Source organism: Sphaerodactylus townsendi, linkage group LG16 (genome assembly GCF_021028975.2).
Source record: "Sphaerodactylus townsendi isolate TG3544 linkage group LG16, MPM_Stown_v2.3, whole genome shotgun sequence".
NCBI lineage: Eukaryota > Metazoa > Chordata > Lepidosauria > Squamata > Sphaerodactylidae > Sphaerodactylus > Sphaerodactylus townsendi.
The window spans coordinates 26,682,733-26,702,881 of NC_059440.1; the positions used below are offsets into that span (position 1 = coordinate 26,682,733).

At 47.8% G+C, this 20,149-nt stretch overlaps 1 protein-coding gene across 1 annotated transcript; it reads right to left on the reverse strand.

The window, feature by feature from the left end:
* Positions 1–3,151: 3,151 nt before the first annotated feature.
* CALML6 (calmodulin like 6) lies at positions 3,152–9,887 on the reverse strand. Its single transcript, XM_048519155.1, has 5 exons — positions 9,703–9,887; positions 6,777–6,951; positions 6,468–6,612; positions 5,352–5,452; positions 3,152–3,212 (listed from the first exon to the last, which is right to left on the reverse strand). Exons 1-5 carry the CDS (start codon positions 9,703–9,705, stop codon positions 3,169–3,171), a joined length of 468 nt encoding a protein of 155 aa, XP_048375112.1. The 5' UTR covers positions 9,706–9,887; the 3' UTR covers positions 3,152–3,168.
* Between the last annotated feature and the right edge of the window lie 10,262 nt (positions 9,888–20,149).

Here is a 20,149-nt window from a genome sequence, read left to right on the forward strand (position 1 = left end):
AGACAAGGAAAAAAAATATAAAATTCTGGTATTTTCCAGTGGCAATTATCCCGAGGGGCGCAACCCTTATGAACGTTTTATTTTGAGTCTCCTTTGTAGTGTCATCAGAAGCATTTAAAAAGACCTTTTGTGAGGAATTGTCTATAACACTGATTCCCCGCCCTCAGAATATTTTCAGACTTCCAGATGGAACCTTTACTCCACTTTAGCTTCCTAACTAGAGCATATTTTTAAAAGCTTCCCGGTGATGGCTACGTTCTTAATGGTTCTGATTGCAAGCTGTCTACGTTATCAGCACCCTTGTTCCCAAACATAACTTTGACTGGGGTGCTGTGTGGTTTCCGAGCTGTATGGCCGTGTTCTAGCAGCATACGGCCATACAGCTCGGAAGCCACACAGCACCCCAGTGATTCCGGCCGTGAAAGCCTTCGACAATACATAACTTTGGCCCCTTCCGCACACGCAAAATAATGCATTTTCAAACCACTTTTAAAACTGTTTGCAAGTGGATTTTGCCATTCCACACAGCTTCAAAGAGCATTGAAAGCAGTTTGAAAGTGCATTATTCTGCATGTGCGGAATGAGCCTTTGACTTTTTTGGGGGGGAAAGAATGCAGTCCAAGAGCATTAGCATGTCATCTCAAAGGATATCCACACGTTTTCCAGCTTTCCTCTGTGCCTGAAAAGGAAGGGAGGTATAGAAATAAAATATTTTTTTCCAACTGTTGTCCAGAACTGTTTGCCAGTCAAACCACTGCCAGAACCAACAACCATGCCATAAAAACCGATGTTAACACACGAACAAAGATTCAAAGGGCACAATGTAGAAAACTAAACTAAACTGGGTAGAGTTTCTTATAGGAACCGGTATGGCATGAAAACTGGAAAAAAGGGTGGAAGAAGGTGAAAGCTGGGGGGAACGCTGGAACAAGGTGTGTAGGACATTCTTGTATGTGGGAGCTCCATTGCCACCATACATGCCTCTGTGTTCACAGTGGTGGCCAAAGCAATGGGGCGAATCCTTGCTGTCTGAAAGCAGCCTTGGTCTCATTTTCCTTCAGGGATTTCAAAGAGCATTAGGAAACTCTCTCCGAAATACCCCAAGGATGACACAGGGATGTCAGGAAGTAGGCCATTCTGGGTATGGTGCTCCTGAGCTCTGGCCCCCTTTGGAGAAAGCACCAGTCCTGGGAATTTGTTGACTTTTATTGTAAAGGGAGAGCTGTCCCCAGTGTCTTCTGGATGCAGAGATCCAACAATCCCTTTCCCTCTGCTCTTTGCACATTTCTACGTGAGGCACGTTTTGCACGGAACCACAATGATGCAACAACTTAGAAGTCATTATGCAACAACTTAGAAGTCATTGTGGTTCCATGCAAAACGTACCTCACGTAGAGGACATCAGCGACAGCTCTCCCTTAACAATAAAATTCAATGAATTCTCAGGACTGGTACTTTCTCCATAGGGAGGCCAGAGTTATGGAGTGCCCCTCTCAGAACAGCCTACTTCCTGACACCCCTGTGTAAACAAACTTAAAAAGTTATCTCCAGTTTCCTCAGTGCTTGGATAACTGTGGGAATTTTCCTCGCAAGAGACATACCTGAACTACTGCTGGCTTTTAAGTGTTAAAAGGGAGAGAAGCCTTTCTTCCTTCTCTGTCCCCCCAAACTTTGGTGGTGGTTATTTACTTCATCGATAGCCCTTTGGTGGTACTGATAGTCTGCCTTATTCACTGAAGAGTCCAGGCAAGTTTACACAGTGTAAAGTGGTGCAATCAATATAGGATCACAGCAATCTGGGATGAGGCATATTATTCAATATGTAAAGTATTTAAATAATGCAGAAAAGGGTACCACATCCGCTTAAATAAGTCTGCAACATCAATTTCACTTGCAGAGATCAGTTTCTTTGTGGGGAGGAAGTGGTTGTTTTGGACAGGAAAGACTTTGAAAACATGAAGCTGCCTTTTACTAAAGCAGCAGCAGCGCAAAAAATGCACGAAATATAAACTCACCTGTAATGCATCAATCACAGCATCCAGGAAAAATGTGTTATAATTATACATCCATAAATGTGAAACTCGAGCAAGATGCACCACCGTGCTTTCAGTGACAACGTTAATTGAATAATGGAATGCAGTTTCAAAGGCACAGTCAGTGCTGTCCCACAACATATAGTTTTTGCGACTGGTTTGAGGAACACTTTACAGTTCGCCGTCCAGCTTGAAACTTCACTTGAAACAATTATGTTATCTGACTTTCTACAAGAATAGTCATCTGGCACAACCACAAGCCTTTGAAGTCTGTATTCGAGGTTCAGATTTTATCCAGAGGACTGACTAGCTCTGTGATTTTTTTGTTATTATCACTCCATTGAACGTTGTGGGACAACACTGAGCACGCAGTCGAAATTGCATTCCATTATTGAATTAATTTTGTCACTGAGAGTTGTCTGCCCAGAACAATGTCTGTCTAAGGCAGGGGTCTTCAAACTATGGCCCTCCAGATGTTCATAGACTACAATTCCCATGAGCCCTACCACTTGGCCATGCTGGCAGGGGCTGATGGGAATTGTAGTCCATGAACATCTGAAGGGTCATAGTTTGAAGACCCCTGGTCTAAGGTCTCAAATATATATATAGGGGTACAAATGTCACATTCCAGAGCAACCAGTCCTTACTGTGTTCCCACCCCCTCTTGATTCTCATTTGTGTTAAACATGCGTGTATTCGTTATGTGTGATCCTTGATGGTATGATACTGGGTGGGGAAAAGTCTCTCTTAATAATCACTCTTAACCAATGCTAAACTGCCCGCCAACTTGTTCTCCTGTTCCCAAAGTGCTAACTTGGACACAGGAACTATCTGAGCCACTCACCGGGGTTGTTTAAATATGTTTAACCCCAGTGCATTCTGGACATTGTAGTTGGATGAGAATTCTTTGTTGGGGGAAATTAACACATTTAAAATACAGTTCTAAGTCGGGAGGGACTGATTCTTAAACCAGTTTTAAGTCGGTAGTCTGGATACACCCAGAAAGATGTGTTCCCTTTACAACACAGCTTCTTGGTGCTTTTTCAAATGGTTGAGGGGTGGTGTGTGACTCAGAGACATAAGTACAGGGAAGACCTTTCTCAATAACAAGGCATTTCTCTTCCAACAGACTTTATTATGTCAGTTTAAAGGATTCACCGGTCATCATCGCCACAAACTCTGTGGAAAGAACACATATACCAAGAAGGTAAAAATCTATTTTTTTGTCTTCTCTTCCTCACCTCTTTTTCCTAAAAGCACTGACTGCTAAAATAACTGTGAGGGTCCCTGGAACAGGATACAGCATAAAGTATACAGTGACGTCACAGTGCGATACCAATACCTCCCTGTCTAACTGTGTTTGCTTATTAAAGACATCTGCTACAGCATATGCTCATTCCTCTGCCTCAGCTTCATGCCTTAGGGTACTGTAAGACAGAAGGGCCCAGTAGACCCTACTGGGTTTCTGCAGGTCACAGAAATTAGGAATGAGAGCCTGGTACACTTGGATGACTCGACTCCTTCTTGGTCTAACCAATCTTACAGGGTTGTTGTGGGATACAAGTGGAGAGAGCCCTATATGCCACCCTAAGTGGAAGGGCAGAGTAAGCATGGGATAAGACTGCAGGAACCCAAACGTTACTTGGATGGTTTAGGAGCCAATACACCTTCTGTAATATTAGAAGTGCCTGTCTAGGAATTATGACTGGTCTTCAGGCTACAAAGATCAGGCCCCCAGGAGAAAACAGCAGCTTCGGAGGGCAGAGTCTTTACAAAATCATAGCCCTGCCAAAATCCCCCCCCCCATCTGTAAATCCTGTCCTTGGGGGACCACCCCCAAATCTTCACACATTTCCCCAAGTGTCCTATGTTTCTTCCTGTAGCACTGACATTCAAAATGGCTTAGTCAGATGCTTGTATAAAAGAGGTTTCAGGCTGCCTGCTCAGGGCTGTCTCCGCCTTCCATCCTTCTGAGGTCAGTAAAATAAGTACCCTTTCCCTTTTTAATATAAAAAGAGAATTAGAAAGCTTGAAAGAGTGTCTTGTGCTGCCATCTGCTGAGAGAGCCGATGAATTGCGGGGTGCTTTCATCAGAAGAGGAGTTTGGATTTATAACCTGCTTTTCCCAACTCTTAACAAGTCTCAAAGCAGCTAACGAAGTCCTTCCCTTCCGCTCCCCACAACAGACACCTTGTGAGGTAGGTGGGGCTGAGAGAGTTCTGAGAGAACTCTGACTGACCCAAGGTCACTCAGCAGGCTTCATGTGTAAAAGCGAGGAAGCAAACTTGGTTCACCAGATTAGCCTGCCTCATTACCTTCCAGGAAAGGGGCCCTTTCTGCACGGATGCTTTAAAACGTTTTGAAGCAGGAAATAAAACATTTCCTCTGAGCAGTTTCACAGAGTTTTCACCCTAAAACGTTTTATTTCCAGCCTGGAAATGTTTTAAACGCATCCTCGAGAAAAACGATTCGTTCTCCAAAACGTTTTCAAAATGTTTTGACTCGCTGGGCGATCTCTTTAAGGCGTTTCCCATGCCTTTCTGTGTCCCTAGACTTCTTCCACGGCGCCATTTTTAGAGCTCTCTCCATTCTATCCCACCTATCTCACCTCTAGCACTTGTATTTTTTTTTTATTTGGGGGTGAAATCTATGAAGCGTTGATTACACGAGCTATGGCAAATCGCAGGACCAAGCACTGATACGCCAGATCCACAAAGAGGAGCAGCAGTGGCGTAGGAGGTTAAGAGCTCGTGTATCTAATCTGGAGGAACCGGGTTTGATTCCCAGCTCTGCCGCCTGAGCTGTGGAGGCTTATCTGGGGAATTCAGATTAGCCTGTACGCTCCCACACACGCCAGCTGGGTGACCTTGGGCTAGTCACAGCTTCTCGGAGCTCTCTCAGCCCCACCTACCTCACAGGGTGTTTGTTGTGAGGGGGGAAGGGCAAGGAGATTGTCAGCCCCTTTGAGTCTCCTGCAGGAGAGAAAGGGGGGATATAAATCCAAACTCTTCTTCTTCTTCTTCCTCTCCCTTCCTCTCCCCACAACAGACACCTTCTTCTTCTTCTTCTTAAAAATGGGGAAAAAATAACAAAATGGCGGCAGGAATCGTTTCAAGGAGACGAGCGCGGAATGATGGGGGCAGGGATCGAAAACGTTTTGCAAACGTTTTTGGTGACTTCTTTGGAAAGGGCTGAACTGTAGCATCAGCTGAAAGAAAATGCAAGTGGGTACCCAGGCATCTATGAGCACAGCTTCTACAGGCACAACTTGTATTTGCTCGATCACATTGCAAAGGACAGAAGAACAGTTTCTGATACCTTCATAATCTATGGTTCCGTCCCCGTCCTTGTCGGCTTCCTTCATCATCAGTTCAGCTTCCTGCTCGTTCAGTGGCTCTCCAGCGTTCATCAACACGTACCTAGTAGGCAGAGTTGGTACTGAATTCTGGTGCACAGCAGGGTGATGGTGGTCACAGGTGGTCACTAAATATAGCCCATCTAGGCCTTGTGGAAAGCCGTCCATTGCCAGGGCAACAGAGATTTTTGCCTGCTCTTGACCTGGATACACGTCTCTCTGTTGTAACTGACCTGGATACATGCCTCTCTCTGGTGTAATTGACCACTGCTTTCCCCTGCCTCTGTATAAACTCCCACAGCCAGACAACTTTGCTCTATGGAGAATTGCCTGTCAGCTTTTTGTGGACTAGACATCTTTATCTTCTTTGCCTTGTTCCTCTTTTTGCTTTCCTCCCATCCTGGCCCTTATTCTGGCTTTGCTCTCTGCCCCCTGTGTGCCTTTTTCCAGCTCCTAATCCCTCCGCGCCAAACCTGCAATCTACCAGCACCTCCCTTCTCTTCCACCTTTAGCCCCTTTTCTGGAATGGGCTGCAGCTTTCTATAATCTGTTTCCAAAAGAAGAAGGAGAAGGAGAGAGAGTTTGGAGTTATATCCTCCTTTCTTTCCTGTAAGGAGACTCCAAGGGGTTTACAATCTCCTTTCCCTCCGCCACCTCCCCCTGTGAAGTGAGTGGGGCTGAGAGAGCTCCAAAGAACTGTGACTAGCCCAAGATCACCCAGCTGGCATGTGTTGGAGTGCACAAGCTAATCTGGTTCCCCAGATAAGCCTCCACAGCTCAAGTGGCAGAGCGGGGAATCAAACCCGGTTCTCCAGATTAAAGTGCACCTGCTCTTAACTACTACACCACGCTGGTGTAGATGCTTCACTGGAAGCTCCTAAGTAAAGGAAACTCCTAAGTAAAGCCAACTCCTCTATATCGAACATGATAATTTACAATATGCTTGTCCTTGGCATGGAAGTACGATTTAGCTCTCCCAGCTCCACACTTTGGTGTCTTAACACAATCAAGACTGGATAGCCAGCTCATGAAGGCACCCCGACATACTCCGACCAATTCTCAGGTGTTGTTTCACTTACTTGAGTGTGTCCCACTCAATGTAGCCTTTGTGTTCTTTGTCAAAGACTTTGAAGGCTGCTCGGAGCTCTTCATCCTGATTTTTGGCCTTTTCGTGGTAAATTCCCATCAGGACCAGAAACGCATCACAGTTGAAAGTACCTTTGCCTGGAACAGTGGGCGGAGAAAGGAAGGCAAGACAGCTGATATGAGAACCAACAGATTGAGGGTTTTTTTTTTCAGTGCAGAGTTCCTACTTTGATAACCGCATATTTCATCCAGAGGAGCTCATCCATCTGGTTCCGGAGCAAAGCTTGATCCCAAAAGCTTACCGTCTTTGTCCGCATCTTTGGCCATCGTCGAGAGCTCTCTCTTGGTAGGATTGATTCCAATCAAGCTCATTAGCCTTTCCAGCTCGTCTGTTTTCACTAAGCCGTTCCCTTCTTCGTCAAACATCTCAAAGATGCCTTTGTACTCCGTGATCTGCTCCGGTGTCAGCGTCTCTGTCTGCACGGGAAAGAGGACATTTTCAGAGGAAGGGGGGAAACCACTGGAGCAACGAATGTCCCCACTCCTCCACCAGACCAGTGAAGTCTTATCTGGGAGCAGCGGGGGGGGGGGGGATAGTGGTTAAGAGCAGGTGCACTCTAATCTGGAGAACCGGGTTTGATTCCCTGCTCTGCCACTTGAGCTGTGGAGGCTTATCTGGGGAACCAGATTGACCTTGGGCTAGTCACAGCTTTTCAGAGCTCTCTCAGCCCCACCCACCTCACAGGGTGGTGGGGGGGGAGGGAAAGAGATTGTAAGCCCCTATGAGTCTCCTTACAGGAGAGAAAGGGGCGGGGAGTATAAATCCAAACTCCTCTTCTTATCTGGTGTACTGGATTTGTTTCCCCACTCCACCCCATGAAGCCAGCTGGATGACCTTGGGTTAGTCACAGTTCTCTCAGAACTCTCTCTGCCCCACCTACCTCATGAGAAGTCCCTTGTAGGGAGAGGAAGGGAAAAGACTTGGGGGGTGGGGTATAAATCCGGACTCTTCTTCATCGTGAGCACTAGAGGGCGCCATTGCACAGTCCACCAACACGCTGGACAGAGTTAGAATCCTTTACCCACCACACTGAATTTATTCAAAGGCATAAATATTTGCTTCAAGAAAAGGTGGCTTCCAGTTACTAATTGTAATTGTTCCTTTGCATCACCAAAGGGGAGGGATTTTTATTACCCTAATCTTCCCTTTGCTGGAATACTTTTCTTTCTTTTTCTTTTCTTTTTTTGCAACTTCTCTTTCTGGGAAAAGGTTCTCCAGAACAGCAGGCTGAGAACCTATTTACCAGTAGAGGTTACAGGCAGGAAAGCCACCTCAACTCTTATACCCACGTCTCTCTTTTTTCCTTCTGATGCTTTGAGGAAATGGTTTTGAAGTGCCCCTGCCATGCGCACACACACAATAAACCGGAGAGGCGCCTGGCCTTTAATTGCCCTGAACGGTGGTTGATTTCAATGTCATCTGAAAACAGGGGGAAAGGAGTTGTTTGGGAAAGGAAGGAAGGGAGTCGTTACCACAGCAACTGAGAACCTGTGTGGTTTGTATTAATGATGGTGATTGGCACTCCAGGGAGAAAGAAGCTGGTGACATCAGCTCCCCGCTTGAGGAAGTGTTGGGACAATTGAAAAGGAGCTTGATAAATGCGCTTGATAAAGAGGCACTGTTAACTCTTGCTCTGGAGTCAACAGGACTCCGAAGAGCCAAACGTTGACTAGATGCTGTCGAAGGCTTTCACGGCTGGATTCGACTGGTTGTGGTGGGTTTTCTGGGCTGTGTGGCCGTGGTCTGGTAGATCTTGTTCCTAACATTTTGCCTGCATCGTGACAGGGAACTTACTTATCTTACAATTCTTTGGACTCATCCATCTTGAACATATTGAGATAGAGCCCTCTTACAGGCAAGCACCCCCAGCCAATTATTTAGCGACTGCTAAGGTTGTTTTCCAGTCCTCATCTATGGGCGTTTCCCCACTCACCCCGATCCCCCCCCTATGCCACGCGCTGCTCTCAGTGCGCTGCATCCCTGGTGCGCGCCCGGGCATCCCCACGACCCCGCGCTCTGCGCAGGGTCATCAAAAGGCGCTCTTTACAAGAGCGCCAGGGATGCCGCGCGCTGAGGGGGCGCGACAGCGGCAGCGTCGGGGTGGCTGCGCTGTCGCTGCCCCTGCCATGGGGAGTGCCTCGGGACCCCGCGCCACTTGAGGAGAGTAGCGCGGGGCTTAAGGTAAGTGGGGAAAGGCCCTATGAGGGGAAGCAGGATAATTTTTTGAGATGATAAATCCACACAGCCTTTTGAGAGGGGGAATAGACACTGTCCTCTCCAGTCATCCCAAGGAACAAGTCTTCATCATCCCTCATCCATGAGTCTTTTCAGGTATTTCAAGCGCACGAGGTTGTCTTTCCACAGTGTTGACTTTTTCCACAACAAACGGACCCATTTCCTTCAAACTTTCCTCACAAGGCCGGCTTTTCAGACCAACCATTTTCACCACATTCTCCTGAACCTGTTCCATTCAGTCTACAACCTTCTTTAAGTATCATACTTATAATTCAGCACCGTACTTCAATGCCATACTTCTATTATTGCAGTCTAAAAAAATCACATCAGCCTTTTTTGCCACTGCAGCACATTTCAGAATCACACTCCACTTGCAATTGACTGCATTCCTGGGATCCTTTTTCATATATGCTGCTCCCAGGCCAGGTATTTTCTCCATCCTATTCCTGATTCTTTTGCTTCAATGTAGAACTCTGCATTTTGTCTATTGATTTTGATCGTATTCGTAATCAGGGCTTTCCAACCTTTCATGGCCATTTCGAATTTTTTAAATTCTGTCTTTGTCATCTCCCCACTTTATGTCACATGAAGATTTTGTAAGGATCCCTTCAAACTCTTTATCTCAAACCTGTTTTGCAAAAATGTACCGTCTCTTCATGCGAAGGCTCCAGAAAACCGCGAGTGACAGAGTCATTCCCCCTTCCTCTCTGGATTCTTATTTTCCCAACATCTTTTTTTTTTTTGGTATGATCGTAATTTCATCTTGTGGCAGTGAGTTCTAAAGGATAAATAGGGATGACTTTCCCCCACATTCTAGGACTAGAATCCCTCTACCCTTGACGCTTAGTGGACATCTCTCTCTGGCTGGAGAGATGGCCAAAATCCACACCCTTGGTCTCTGGAAAGATTGAGAGGAAAGGAGAAGAACTCACCATTTTTGCCTTGTGTCCCAGCCTCTCTGAGAAGAGGGTCTTGAGCTGCTGGTAATGGGGCTGAGCACACAGATAGTGCGTGAAGTCTCTCTCTTTTACAGCCAGAAAAGCATGCTCAGCTCTTGGTACCCCAGGGGATGACAATCTTGGAAACCTTTTATGGAAGAGGAGGCGGACAACCCTATTCTGGGAGGAATCTTATTGCTGAAGAAACACCTGCTATATTCTTGAAGCCACTGGCTCAGTTTCCAAAGGAGACGGCTTCTAATTGCTGTTATTATTGATAATAAATATTGCAGGATGGCATCAACTGGATTACTGCATTGGGATCCACTTGGGGCTGCCTTTGGAGACTCTCTGGAATTTTGAACCGGGACAAAATGGCTTCTGAAAGGTTCACGGCAGGAGGGGGTAAGCTCCAGAGAAGATATTCTGCCAATCATTCTTTAGCGGCTGCCGGCTTATTCAGGGCACAGTTTGTTTACGGTGCTTACCTGGTAACGTCATGAACATCTTAAACCATATTTGAAGAACTGCCTCCTTCCGTACAGGCCAGCCCCTGTAGTTAGACCTGCATAGCCCCATTTGCTTTTTGTCTGAGCGAGGTCTCTTCTGTGGTGGTGCCCTGTATATAAAATATTCTGATGCTAGTTGTTCATCTGTCGCCTGATTCGTTCTCTTTCAGCTGCAGAACTCGCTTTTGCAAAAGTCTTTCTCACCCACCTCCCAGCACACACATGCCTTTGCAGATTTTGCTAAAGAACTATATTTCTGCATCTAATATTTCTGAATACAAAATTTTAATGGGTTGCTGACATTCTTTTTTATTTATGTAAAGTCCCATTATGCATGGAGTGTTTTCCTCTGGACTCTCTGCTGCACAGTGGAGGTCTCCTCACATTTCTCTGCTTAGCGTGGCATAGTAGTTAAGAGCAGGTGCACTCTAATCTGGAGAACCAGGTTCGATTCCCTGCTCTGCCACTTGAGCTATGGAGGCTTATCTGGTGAACCAGATTAGCTTGTGCACTCCAACACATGCCAGCTGAATGACCTTGGGCTAGTCACAGTTCTTCGGAATTCTCTCAGCCCCACCTGCCTCACAAGGTGTCTCCTGTGGGGAGGGGAAGGGAACAGAGCTTGTAAGCCACCTTGAGTCTCCTTACAGGAGAGAAAGGTGGGATAAAAATCCAAACTCTCCTTCTTCTTCTTCTTCTTCTTCTCCTCCTTCTTTTCTTCTTCTTCTTCTTGTTCTTCTTTCTTCTCCTTCTTCTTTTCTTCTTGTTCTTCTTCTTGTTCTTTCTTCTTTTTTCTTCTTTTTTTCTTTTCTTCTTCTTCTTTTCTTCTTCTTCTTTTCTTCTTCTTCTTTTCTTCTTCTCTTCTTCTCTTCTTCTTCTTCTTCTACGTGAGGAGGTGCTCCACTGCCTACTGTGCAGGTTGCCTGCCCCCACTTCCGGGTCATTCCCAGTCATCGCAAGTTTGCCAGCTTTGCTTTTAAAGCCCTTTAAACGTTTATATTGATATTTCTGTGTTATATCGATATTTTTGTGCTTTTCGGAAAAGCCGGCCACAGATCCCCAGAAATGCCCACAAGGAACAGGGAAGGGGAGAAAGAAGGAGCAGAGCCCCCAAAGTGAGGGAAAATATGGGGGTTTCCCTGCTCTCACTAACTGTGGGCTTTCAGGATTTGTGGCGTCATAACACAGAGCACATTAGTACAGAAACCTCTGTCCTGAAGGAAATGTTCCATTGCTGCAGGGCAGAACAACAGAAGGAAAGGAATTTAAGCTTGGTGAAGAAAATGTGCTTGTTTATTTGTGGCAAAGGTATATATTCTGCATTGGTTAGACCTCACCTAGAGTACTGTGTTCAGTTCTGGGCACTGCAATTCAAGAAGGATATTGACAAGCTGGAATGGGTCCAGTGGAGGGCAACCAAAATGGTCGAAGGTCTGGAATCCATGCCCTATGAGGAGATACTTGGGGAGCTGGGGGTGTTTAGTTTGGTGAAGAGAAGGTTAAGAGGTGGGCAACCAAAATGGTCAAAGGTCTGGAGTCCATGCCCTACGAGGAGATACTTGGGGAGCTGGGGGTGTTTAGTTTGGTGAAGAGAAGGTTAAGAGGTGACATGATAGCCATGTTCAGATATTTGAAGGGATGTCGTGTTGGTGAGGGAGCAAGCTTGTTTTCTGCTGCTCCAGAGACTAGGACCGGGAGTCATGGGTTCAAGGAGAAGGAAAAGCAATTCCACCTAAACATCAGGGAAAACTTCCTGACAGTAAGGGCTGTTTGACAGTGGAATACACTGCCTCAGAGTGTGGTGGAGTCTCCTTCTTTGGAGGTTTTTAAACAGAGGCTGGATGGCCATCTGTCAGCAGTGCTTTGATTATGTGTTCCTGCATGGCAGGGGGTCGGGCTTAATGGTCCTCGGGGTCTCTTCCTACGCCTATGCCATGTTTGGGACTATATTTAAATGTGGAAGCATACCGTTTTCTCAGCTACTGCACCTCAACTGACCAAATCAACATCATTATGTGGAACAGAGGATAGATGTTAGACTCATGGGGGCTTTGGGCTCCGGTCCAGTGTAGACGAACCCCTTCTGCACTTTGTGCCTGAAGTCCATTGTGAAAACAACCCCCTCTCCTCACTTAAGTGGCTGCAAAATCGATAGGCTTTCAGGGAAGGCGCACCTGTTGCCATCCCAGAGGGATTTACTCGTATTTGGCAGGCCAGGTGGACGACAGTCCCTAGAGTCGAGCTTTTGCAAGCTGCATGCCAAATAAGGGGAACGGGCAGAGGGCAAATGTATTTAGAACACAGTCAAGGGGACTGAAAGCTATTTTATCTTGCCGGGGTCTGGGGAGGGTGTAAAATAATAAGCCTGAGGTTGCTCTGGGGAGAGAGTGTGAATGGCTAATGGGGTCATTTTTCACTCAGAGGCACCGGGGGCCTTAGATCTGTTAATATTACGGACTCAATAATTGCTTAAGGCAGTCCCCATGAAATGTTGCTGCGCCCGCGGGGAGCAGCCCAAAGAGGAGGAGATTTAGAGAGAGGAAAAAATGGGAAAGCAATTAGATTTTGCGGGAGGAGGACGAGCGCGCCAGGAGCAGGTATGCCACTGTGACGCAAGTCGAGGGCCAACCTCCTCCCTGATTTATTTTTAAAAAGGAGCAAAGCAGAGCTGCAAAGCACAGCCGCCAGATGAGCCAAATCCGACCCGGCCTCGCGGGACCCTCGGCTCCGCAGCGCTGGCTTCGCACACAGCGTGATGCGCTGAAGACGCTTGGCAAAGCCGCGACAGATGAGTTGCCAGCTGAGCATCCAGTCGCACAGGAAAGCGTTCCACCTGCATTCTGCAATCTGCAACAATCTCTCCTGCAGAGACTCAAAGGGGGGGGAAAGGCGCTTGTTTGTTTGGCGGAAGGTAGGCTAGGCCTGGAAACAAAGGCATAGCATTGGTCCCTAGTCAATGGTGTCAAACTTGCGGCCCTCCAGATGTTATGGACTACAGTTCCCATCATCCCCCGCCAGCATCATGCCAGCAGGGGATGATGGGAACTGTAGTCCATAACATGTGCCCCAGGTTATGCCCAGCTTAAAAGAAGCTGCCTCTGCTGCAGCATGAGAATTGGCACCAAGTGGTGCGCTTGTGCGTTTAAACACACGTGCAGAAGAGGAAGATTGCATCTGTTGGGCCTCTCCCTGTGAGCTTAAATTTCTGCATCCACAGAAAGGGTGAGGGGATGACCCCTGAATTCAGTTCCAGCCACTCATGGTAACAGTCACATTTTGAAAGGCACTGCCGTCTCCCTCATCCAAACAAGTTGTCTGGTACAGGTGTCCAGAAATCAGGATTCTCCCTGGCAAACAGGGATTGGGCCGGGACAGTTGTTGTTGTTGTTGTTGTTGTTGTTGTTGTTGTTGTTGTTGTTGTTGTTGTTGTTGTTGTTGTTGTTGTTGTTGTTGTTGTTGTTGTTGTTGTTTATATTTATAAACCGCCCTCCCCCGAAGGGCTCAGGGCGGCGTTACCGGCAGAGGTGGGATCCAGCAGGTTCTCACAGGTTCCCGAGAGTAGGTTACTAATTATTTGTGTGTGCCGAGAGGGGGTTACTAATTGGTGAGTTTGCCACGTGATTTTTGCCTTTGTTATGCCCCTCCTCTCAGCAGTAGCACGCTGAACTTGAAGCAGTCTAGCAGGAGGTGCACCAGCATGTGTGGCAGCCTGCGCCTGCGTGCATTCATTTCCCGCCCAAGGACCGGCGCAGCGGCTGCGTCCTTGCCACAGCCCCACCCAGGAATGCCCCGTCCCGGAATGCCCGGCCACGCCCCCGTTGTGCCAGCCCCATTGGCGCTACGCCACAGTTTGAATCCCACCACCATGGGAACCTGTTACTAAAATTTTTGGATCCCACCACTGGTTACTGGGAAATTTGGCCTGTCCTTGATAAGCAAGTACATTAAAATAAAGATCGTCAGCGTCTCTCGACTAGGGCTACCGATTCTGGGTTGGGAAATTCCTGCAGATTTGGGGGTAAGGTCTAGGGAGGATGGGATTTCGAAAGGGACCTCAGCGAGATAAGATGCCACCAGGCATAGCAGCCATTTTCTCAAAGCGAACTGTTCTTTGTAGTCCAGAGATCAGTTATAATTCTGGTAGATCTTCACGCGGAGGCCGGCAGCCCTATTCCTGGCCAATTGTTCCTGATGATGATGGTGAAGGAGGAGGAGGAGCAAAGGGAGGAGGAGTATAGATTTAAACCTCACCTTTCTCTCCTGTAAAAAGACTCAAGGCGGCTCACCAACTCCTTTCCCTTCCTCTCCCCACAACAGACACGTGAAGTTGGTGGGCCTGGGAGAGTTCAGAGGGAACTGTGACTAGCCCAGGGTCACCCAGCAGGAATGTAGGAGTGCAGAAACACATCTGGTTCATCAGATAAGACTCCACCACTGAGGTGGAGGAGTGGGGAATCAAACCCGGTTCTCCAGATTAGAATCCACCTGCTCTTAACCACTACACCATGCTGGCTCGCTGATGTTAAAAAAAGCATCATTCTTCCATGTTCTAGTCTCGCGTCGGCTATGCAAACGGCCATTTGGTTTCCATTTTCCTCCAGCAAGGAACACGGTTATTGCCAATATCCAAAACAGCAACTGCTGGGACCAGAGACCTGGGACTTCGCTCCGTCTTGGCTGCGGCTTGCCTTCTCCAGAACGGCTGCTCAGCTCCCCTGCTCCGGCTTTTAATTGCTTTCCAGATGCAATCTCCCCCTCACCTCTTTAAGAGGCCTGCTGCAGGCAAGTTCTGGGCCATTTCGCGGACTCCAAGCAACCCTTTGTGCCAGCAGAGGTGTTTGAGTAAAATTGCTTTGTGCACAGAGTGGGAGGGTGCATACACTCACACACACACATATATACAACTCCCTGCTTGCATCTAGGCTAAAAATAGCTGCCTCTCACACAGAGATTTTTCACAGCCTCGGTCTCCGTCTTCTCCTGCTCTGGCTGGTTGGAAGGGGTCAGTCCTTGGGGGTTTTATCTTCTGAACTCCGGGCGGGTGAACATCTTATCCCCAGAAGACTGCCCGGTTCTGTTTCTGAAGCCCATTGGTACTCATGGGGAAACAGTTTTGAATAAGTGTATGGGAGGTCATCACAATGGGGTAGGGGATGCGTAGGAAGCCTGATCCAAGCAGGGGAGGCCGCAGGCTTTGGGGAGGGGGTCAGAGCAAGACGGCCTCTCCCGTGCACTCTTCCACAAAGCAAGACCCCTTCACTTTGCATCGTACACCAGGAAAGAAAGATACGCTACCAGTTCCCAGGTCATAAGGGGCTGCTGAATTAAAAATATTGCTTAATGGCCCCTCTTTCTGGGGGGAGGGATGATGCTGCAGGGGTTCAAACCTGTCTCCGCATGTCTAAATCCAGCCGTGCTGTGCTTGTAGGCGCCCGCCCACCTGGAAGAAGGAGCAAAGCATGAATTTTTCATGTTCCTTCGAGCCCCGTGGATAACCTGCGACACTCAACCTCCGTTACAGGCACCTCTCCCAGCACAAAACGTGAAGCACAAAATGGGAAGGCTTCTTCCGTGGCCTCGTGACTCTTTGCCACCAGCTTCTGGGACAAGGTCCCCTTCCTGGGAGGACACAATGGGTCAAGTGTTGCTTGTCATTATGCGGAGACAGTGTAGTGATTAAGAGCAGGGGAAATTCTAATCTGGGGAACCGGGTTTGATTCCCCACTCCTCCACCTGAGTGGCGGAGGCTTATCTGGTGAACCAGATGTGTTTGCACACTCCTACATTCCTGCTGGGTGACCTTGAATGAGTCACAGATTCTCTCTGAACTCTCTCAGCCCCACCTGTCTCACAAGGTGTCTGTTGTGGGGAGAGGAGGGGAAAGGAGCTTGTAAGCCACCTTGAGTCTCCTTACAGAAGAGAAAGGTGGGGAATAAATCCAAATACTACTACTACTACTACTACTACTCTCCTCCTGCTCCTGCTCCTGCTCCTGCTCCTGCTCCTGCTCCTGCTCCTGCTCCTGCTCCTGCTCCTGCTCCTGCTCCTGCTCCTGCTCCTGCTCCTCCTCCTCCTTCTTCTTCTTCTTCTTCTTCTTCTTCTTCTTCTTCTTCTTCTTCTTCTTCTTCTTCTTCTTCTTCTTCTTCTTCTTCTTCTTCTTCTTCTTCTTCTTCTTCTTCTTCTTCTTCTTCTTCTTCTTCTTCTTCTTCTTCTTCTTCTTCTTCATTTTTCTCCCAGCCTCATTCAGGTGCTAGAAATAACTAGACTGAGATGAAAATAACCAAAGCCGCAGGGCAGAAAAGTGCGGTGGAGGGATCAAATCTACCAATTTGCCTGCCCTGTTTCGATAGTAAAACTATCGATATCCAAATGGCAATATTTTGGCATCTTTCTTCCCAGAGACTTTGGCTTGCTGACCCCCTCCCTCCTTCCTACATTTGGCAAGAGGGCCTGATCCTATGGTCATTTTTAACTGCCCTTGGCCATTCTGAGCAGATAGTTGGAGGGGGTGACCTTTCAGATCTTAATTTTTAAAATCCAAATGTTGTGTTTCATTTTGCTGTTCGTTTATGAAGCATTTAGTGGTGGAAGCCTCGGCTGAAAGGAAACATAATGCACGTTCGTGAGTTCCAAAGCACCATTTGTGTGCTCTTGACGTCATGAAAGCAATTCCTTCGCAGCTCACCCCTGCTGACCCTTCTGCGTCCACAAGATGGCATCCAGAGTTACTCCATTATGTACAGGTAAGGCAAATCTCTTGAAAAGATGGCAATTCTCCCTGCAACAGAAGATGCTGATAAGGTGCATCTTTCTTCACCTGGCTCTGCAGTTTTGGAGGGAGGGGGCGGGAATCCACATGGGGATTCGAATCTAGCCCTCCTCAATCGTAGCCTGGCCCTTCACCTTCCTGTGAGAGCCAGCGTGGTGTAGTGGTTAAGAGCCAGGTGGATTCTAATCTGGAGAACCGGGTTTGATTCCCCACTCCTCCACCTGAGTGACAGAGTCTTATCTGGGGAACCAGATGTGTTTCTGCACTGCTACATTCAGTTCTCTCAGAACTCTCTCAGCCCCACCTACCTCACAAGGTGTCTGTTGTGGGGAGAGGAAGGGAAGGAGCTTGTAAGCCATGAGTCTCCTTACAGGAAAGAAAGGTGGGGTATAAATCCAAACTACTACTACTACTACTCTTCTATTGTTTTGTGCATTTTTCTCCCAGCCTCATTCAGATACTAGAAATAACTATTCTGAGATGAAAATAGCCAAAGCCACAGGGCAGAAAAATGGGGTGGAGGGTTTCCCAACTCAGAACTGGGACCCCTATTGCCGATTCTGATGGGAGCTCAGTTAGAGAACCTAGTTCTTCCTGCAGAACTAAGGTTCCCAATATTCCCTGGTGGGAGAGAATATTAGCTGAACCCTGTACCTGGAGGTACGCCTTAGCATCTTGAGAAGGCCTCGCTTCCCATCTGTAGATCTAGCGCTGATACGGCACCTACCATGTTCCTGTTTAGTGCAGCCGGGTGTCAAATGGCGGCCACAGACAGATCCCTGGGGAACGTAGAACCCCAGGGATAATAAATCACCCTGTTCACTGTCAGAAGGGCTGTTTATAAACTGTTGCAGGATTTTTTTCTCCCCTCCACCTCCTCTTGCACCATCCTTGCATCATCTTGTCGCTATGATCCTGGCCGCACGGGAGTGTTGCGATTCAGGAGGACGCCTGCTTGTTTATTCCCCTCTGAGAGAAGTGGGTGAGGGAAATTGATGATGGCGAGCGAAGAGAAATCCCAGAACCCAGAGCAAAAAGATTCAGCTGTTTTATCATTCCGACGAGGCTCTGAAACGGCCGCAGAAAAATATATCTCAGACCCATAAAACCCGGGCAAGATGCGTGGTGTGGGCCAGCCCTGTGACTTTATTCCTTTCTTGCTAATATTAAATTTGCTCTACTGTTTTAGCTTTCTACAATGTCTTGGCCCAGCCGGAATGACCTACGTTCAGCAGCGACCGTGCACCTGAGAATCCCGGTGTCAATTTTTCACCCAAGGAGAAGGAGAAAATATACTGGGGGAAGAAGTTGGAGGGAGTGGCATTTAACCGTTCGACGATCAACTGGGTTTCTCCCTGGATGGCTTTCCTTGTGCGTTTTAGCACCAAATGGGGAAAATGAGCTAGGGGTCCCAGCAGGGTTAGGGTTAGGGTTAGGGTTAGAGTGACAGGGGAGGGGTAAATGCCCTGTCTTCCCCTCACCAACTGCTTCTCCGCTGCAAATTGTGCCCTCCCAAAACACTAGGAAAAAGGCAATCGACTAGGAAATGACACCCCTGCCTCACGCAACTGAGCATGCTTCCGCTGCTATCCCTTAATAAATAATAAATAGTGCCCACACAGGGGCCAGCAAATGTCACAGATCTGCGCGGGGCTCAGCTGTGGATCCGCTGGCTGCTGCTTATCAGAGTTGGGAGGAACACAATTACACTGAGGCGGCTCGAGTACGCTTGGGGCTGGGCACGCAGTTTTCTTTTCTTTGGAGCACCCTCGAGGCATAGGGTGCCAATTAAATTTAGGAACTCTCACAAGGCCCACCACCTGCCTCACAGGGTGTCTGTTGTGGGGAGAGGAAGGGAACGGAACTTGTAAGCCACCTTGAGTCTCCTTGCAGGAGAGAAAGGTGGGGTATAAATCCAAAATCATAATCTTCTTCTTCGATGCAGGCAAAACATGCAAGCGGCTCATTGCAGTGCCCCTTGAACACTTCTTCCTGCAACAGCCGCTTGCACACACAATTTATAGAAAGGGAAATGTAGAAGGGGATTGGGAAGGCTTATTCCGGCTGATATATTGACTGTTGGTTTATTCTCTCCTTTGTGTGTGGGTGTTTACCTGGAAGTGAGAGGGCTGGAATCAACCTGTCAATCTTTATTACAGTCCTAGACCATCATCATCATTGCCTTCAGATCCATTATGCTACGTGGCATATCGGGCAACAAGTGCTCTCCAGCATTTCTGGCCTTGGGCGAGTGTTTCATAGACCAGAATAAGGTAAATAAGGCACAATTAGAAGTGTGGTGTAGGGGTTATGAGCAGGTGGATTCTAATCTAGAGAACCGAGTTTGATTCCCCACTCCTCCACCTGAGTGGCAGAGGCTTATCTGATCTGGTGAACCAGATGTGTTCCTGCACTCCTACATTCCTGCTGGGTGACCTTGGGCTAGTCACAGTTCTTCGGAACTCTCTCAGTCCCACCAACCTCACAAGGTGTCTGTTGTGGGGAGAGGAAGGGAAGGGAACTCATAGACATCCCCATAGACCATGACAGCACCGCCCACAGCACTGTTACATGTGAGTACTTTCTTTGTTGTCAAATGCTCTGTCCGGGTCCTGGTGTCAAACTAGCCCTGTTCCCCTGCTCCCTTTCCCTAGAGAGCCAGTGTGGTGTAGTGGTTAAGAGCAGGTGGATTCTAACCCGGAGAACCAGGATTGATTCCCCTCTCCTCCACCTGAGTGGCAGAGGCTTATCTGGTGAGCCAGATGTGTTTCCGCATGCCTACATTCCTGCTGGGTGACCTTGGGCTAGTCACAGTTCTTCGGAACTTTCTCAGCCCCACCCCACTGTCTGTTGTGGGGAGAGGAAGGGAAAGGAGCTCGTAAGCCACCTTGAGTCTCCTTGCAGGAGAGAAAGGTGGGGGATAAATCCAAAATCATAATCTTCTTCTTCGATGCAGGCAAAACATTCCGAGCATAAACTACCAGACCATGGCCCCGCAGCCCGGAAAACCCAAAACACTGAGCAAAGAGGATGCTCAGGTGAGAATTTAGAAGGGAGGGCCACGTGTTCCGCGCGATGAGAAGGACAACTGATAGTCTTTGTGACTTTGCTTCATATCAACAATAGATGCACACAGATGTCACAGGCCAGCCAGCCACAGAAA

Excerpts from the sequence above, each read along its gene's own strand:
- CALML6 (XM_048519155.1), bottom strand. Across the intron at positions 6,613-6,776 it reads CAAAGATGCGGACAAAGACG|GCAAAGGTACTTTCAACTGT; the intron begins GTAAGCTTTTGG and ends CCACTGTTCCAG. Across the intron at positions 3,213-5,351 it reads CGGAACCATAGATTATGAAG|AGTTTGTGGCGATGATGACC; the intron begins GTATCAGAAACT and ends TTCTTTCCACAG.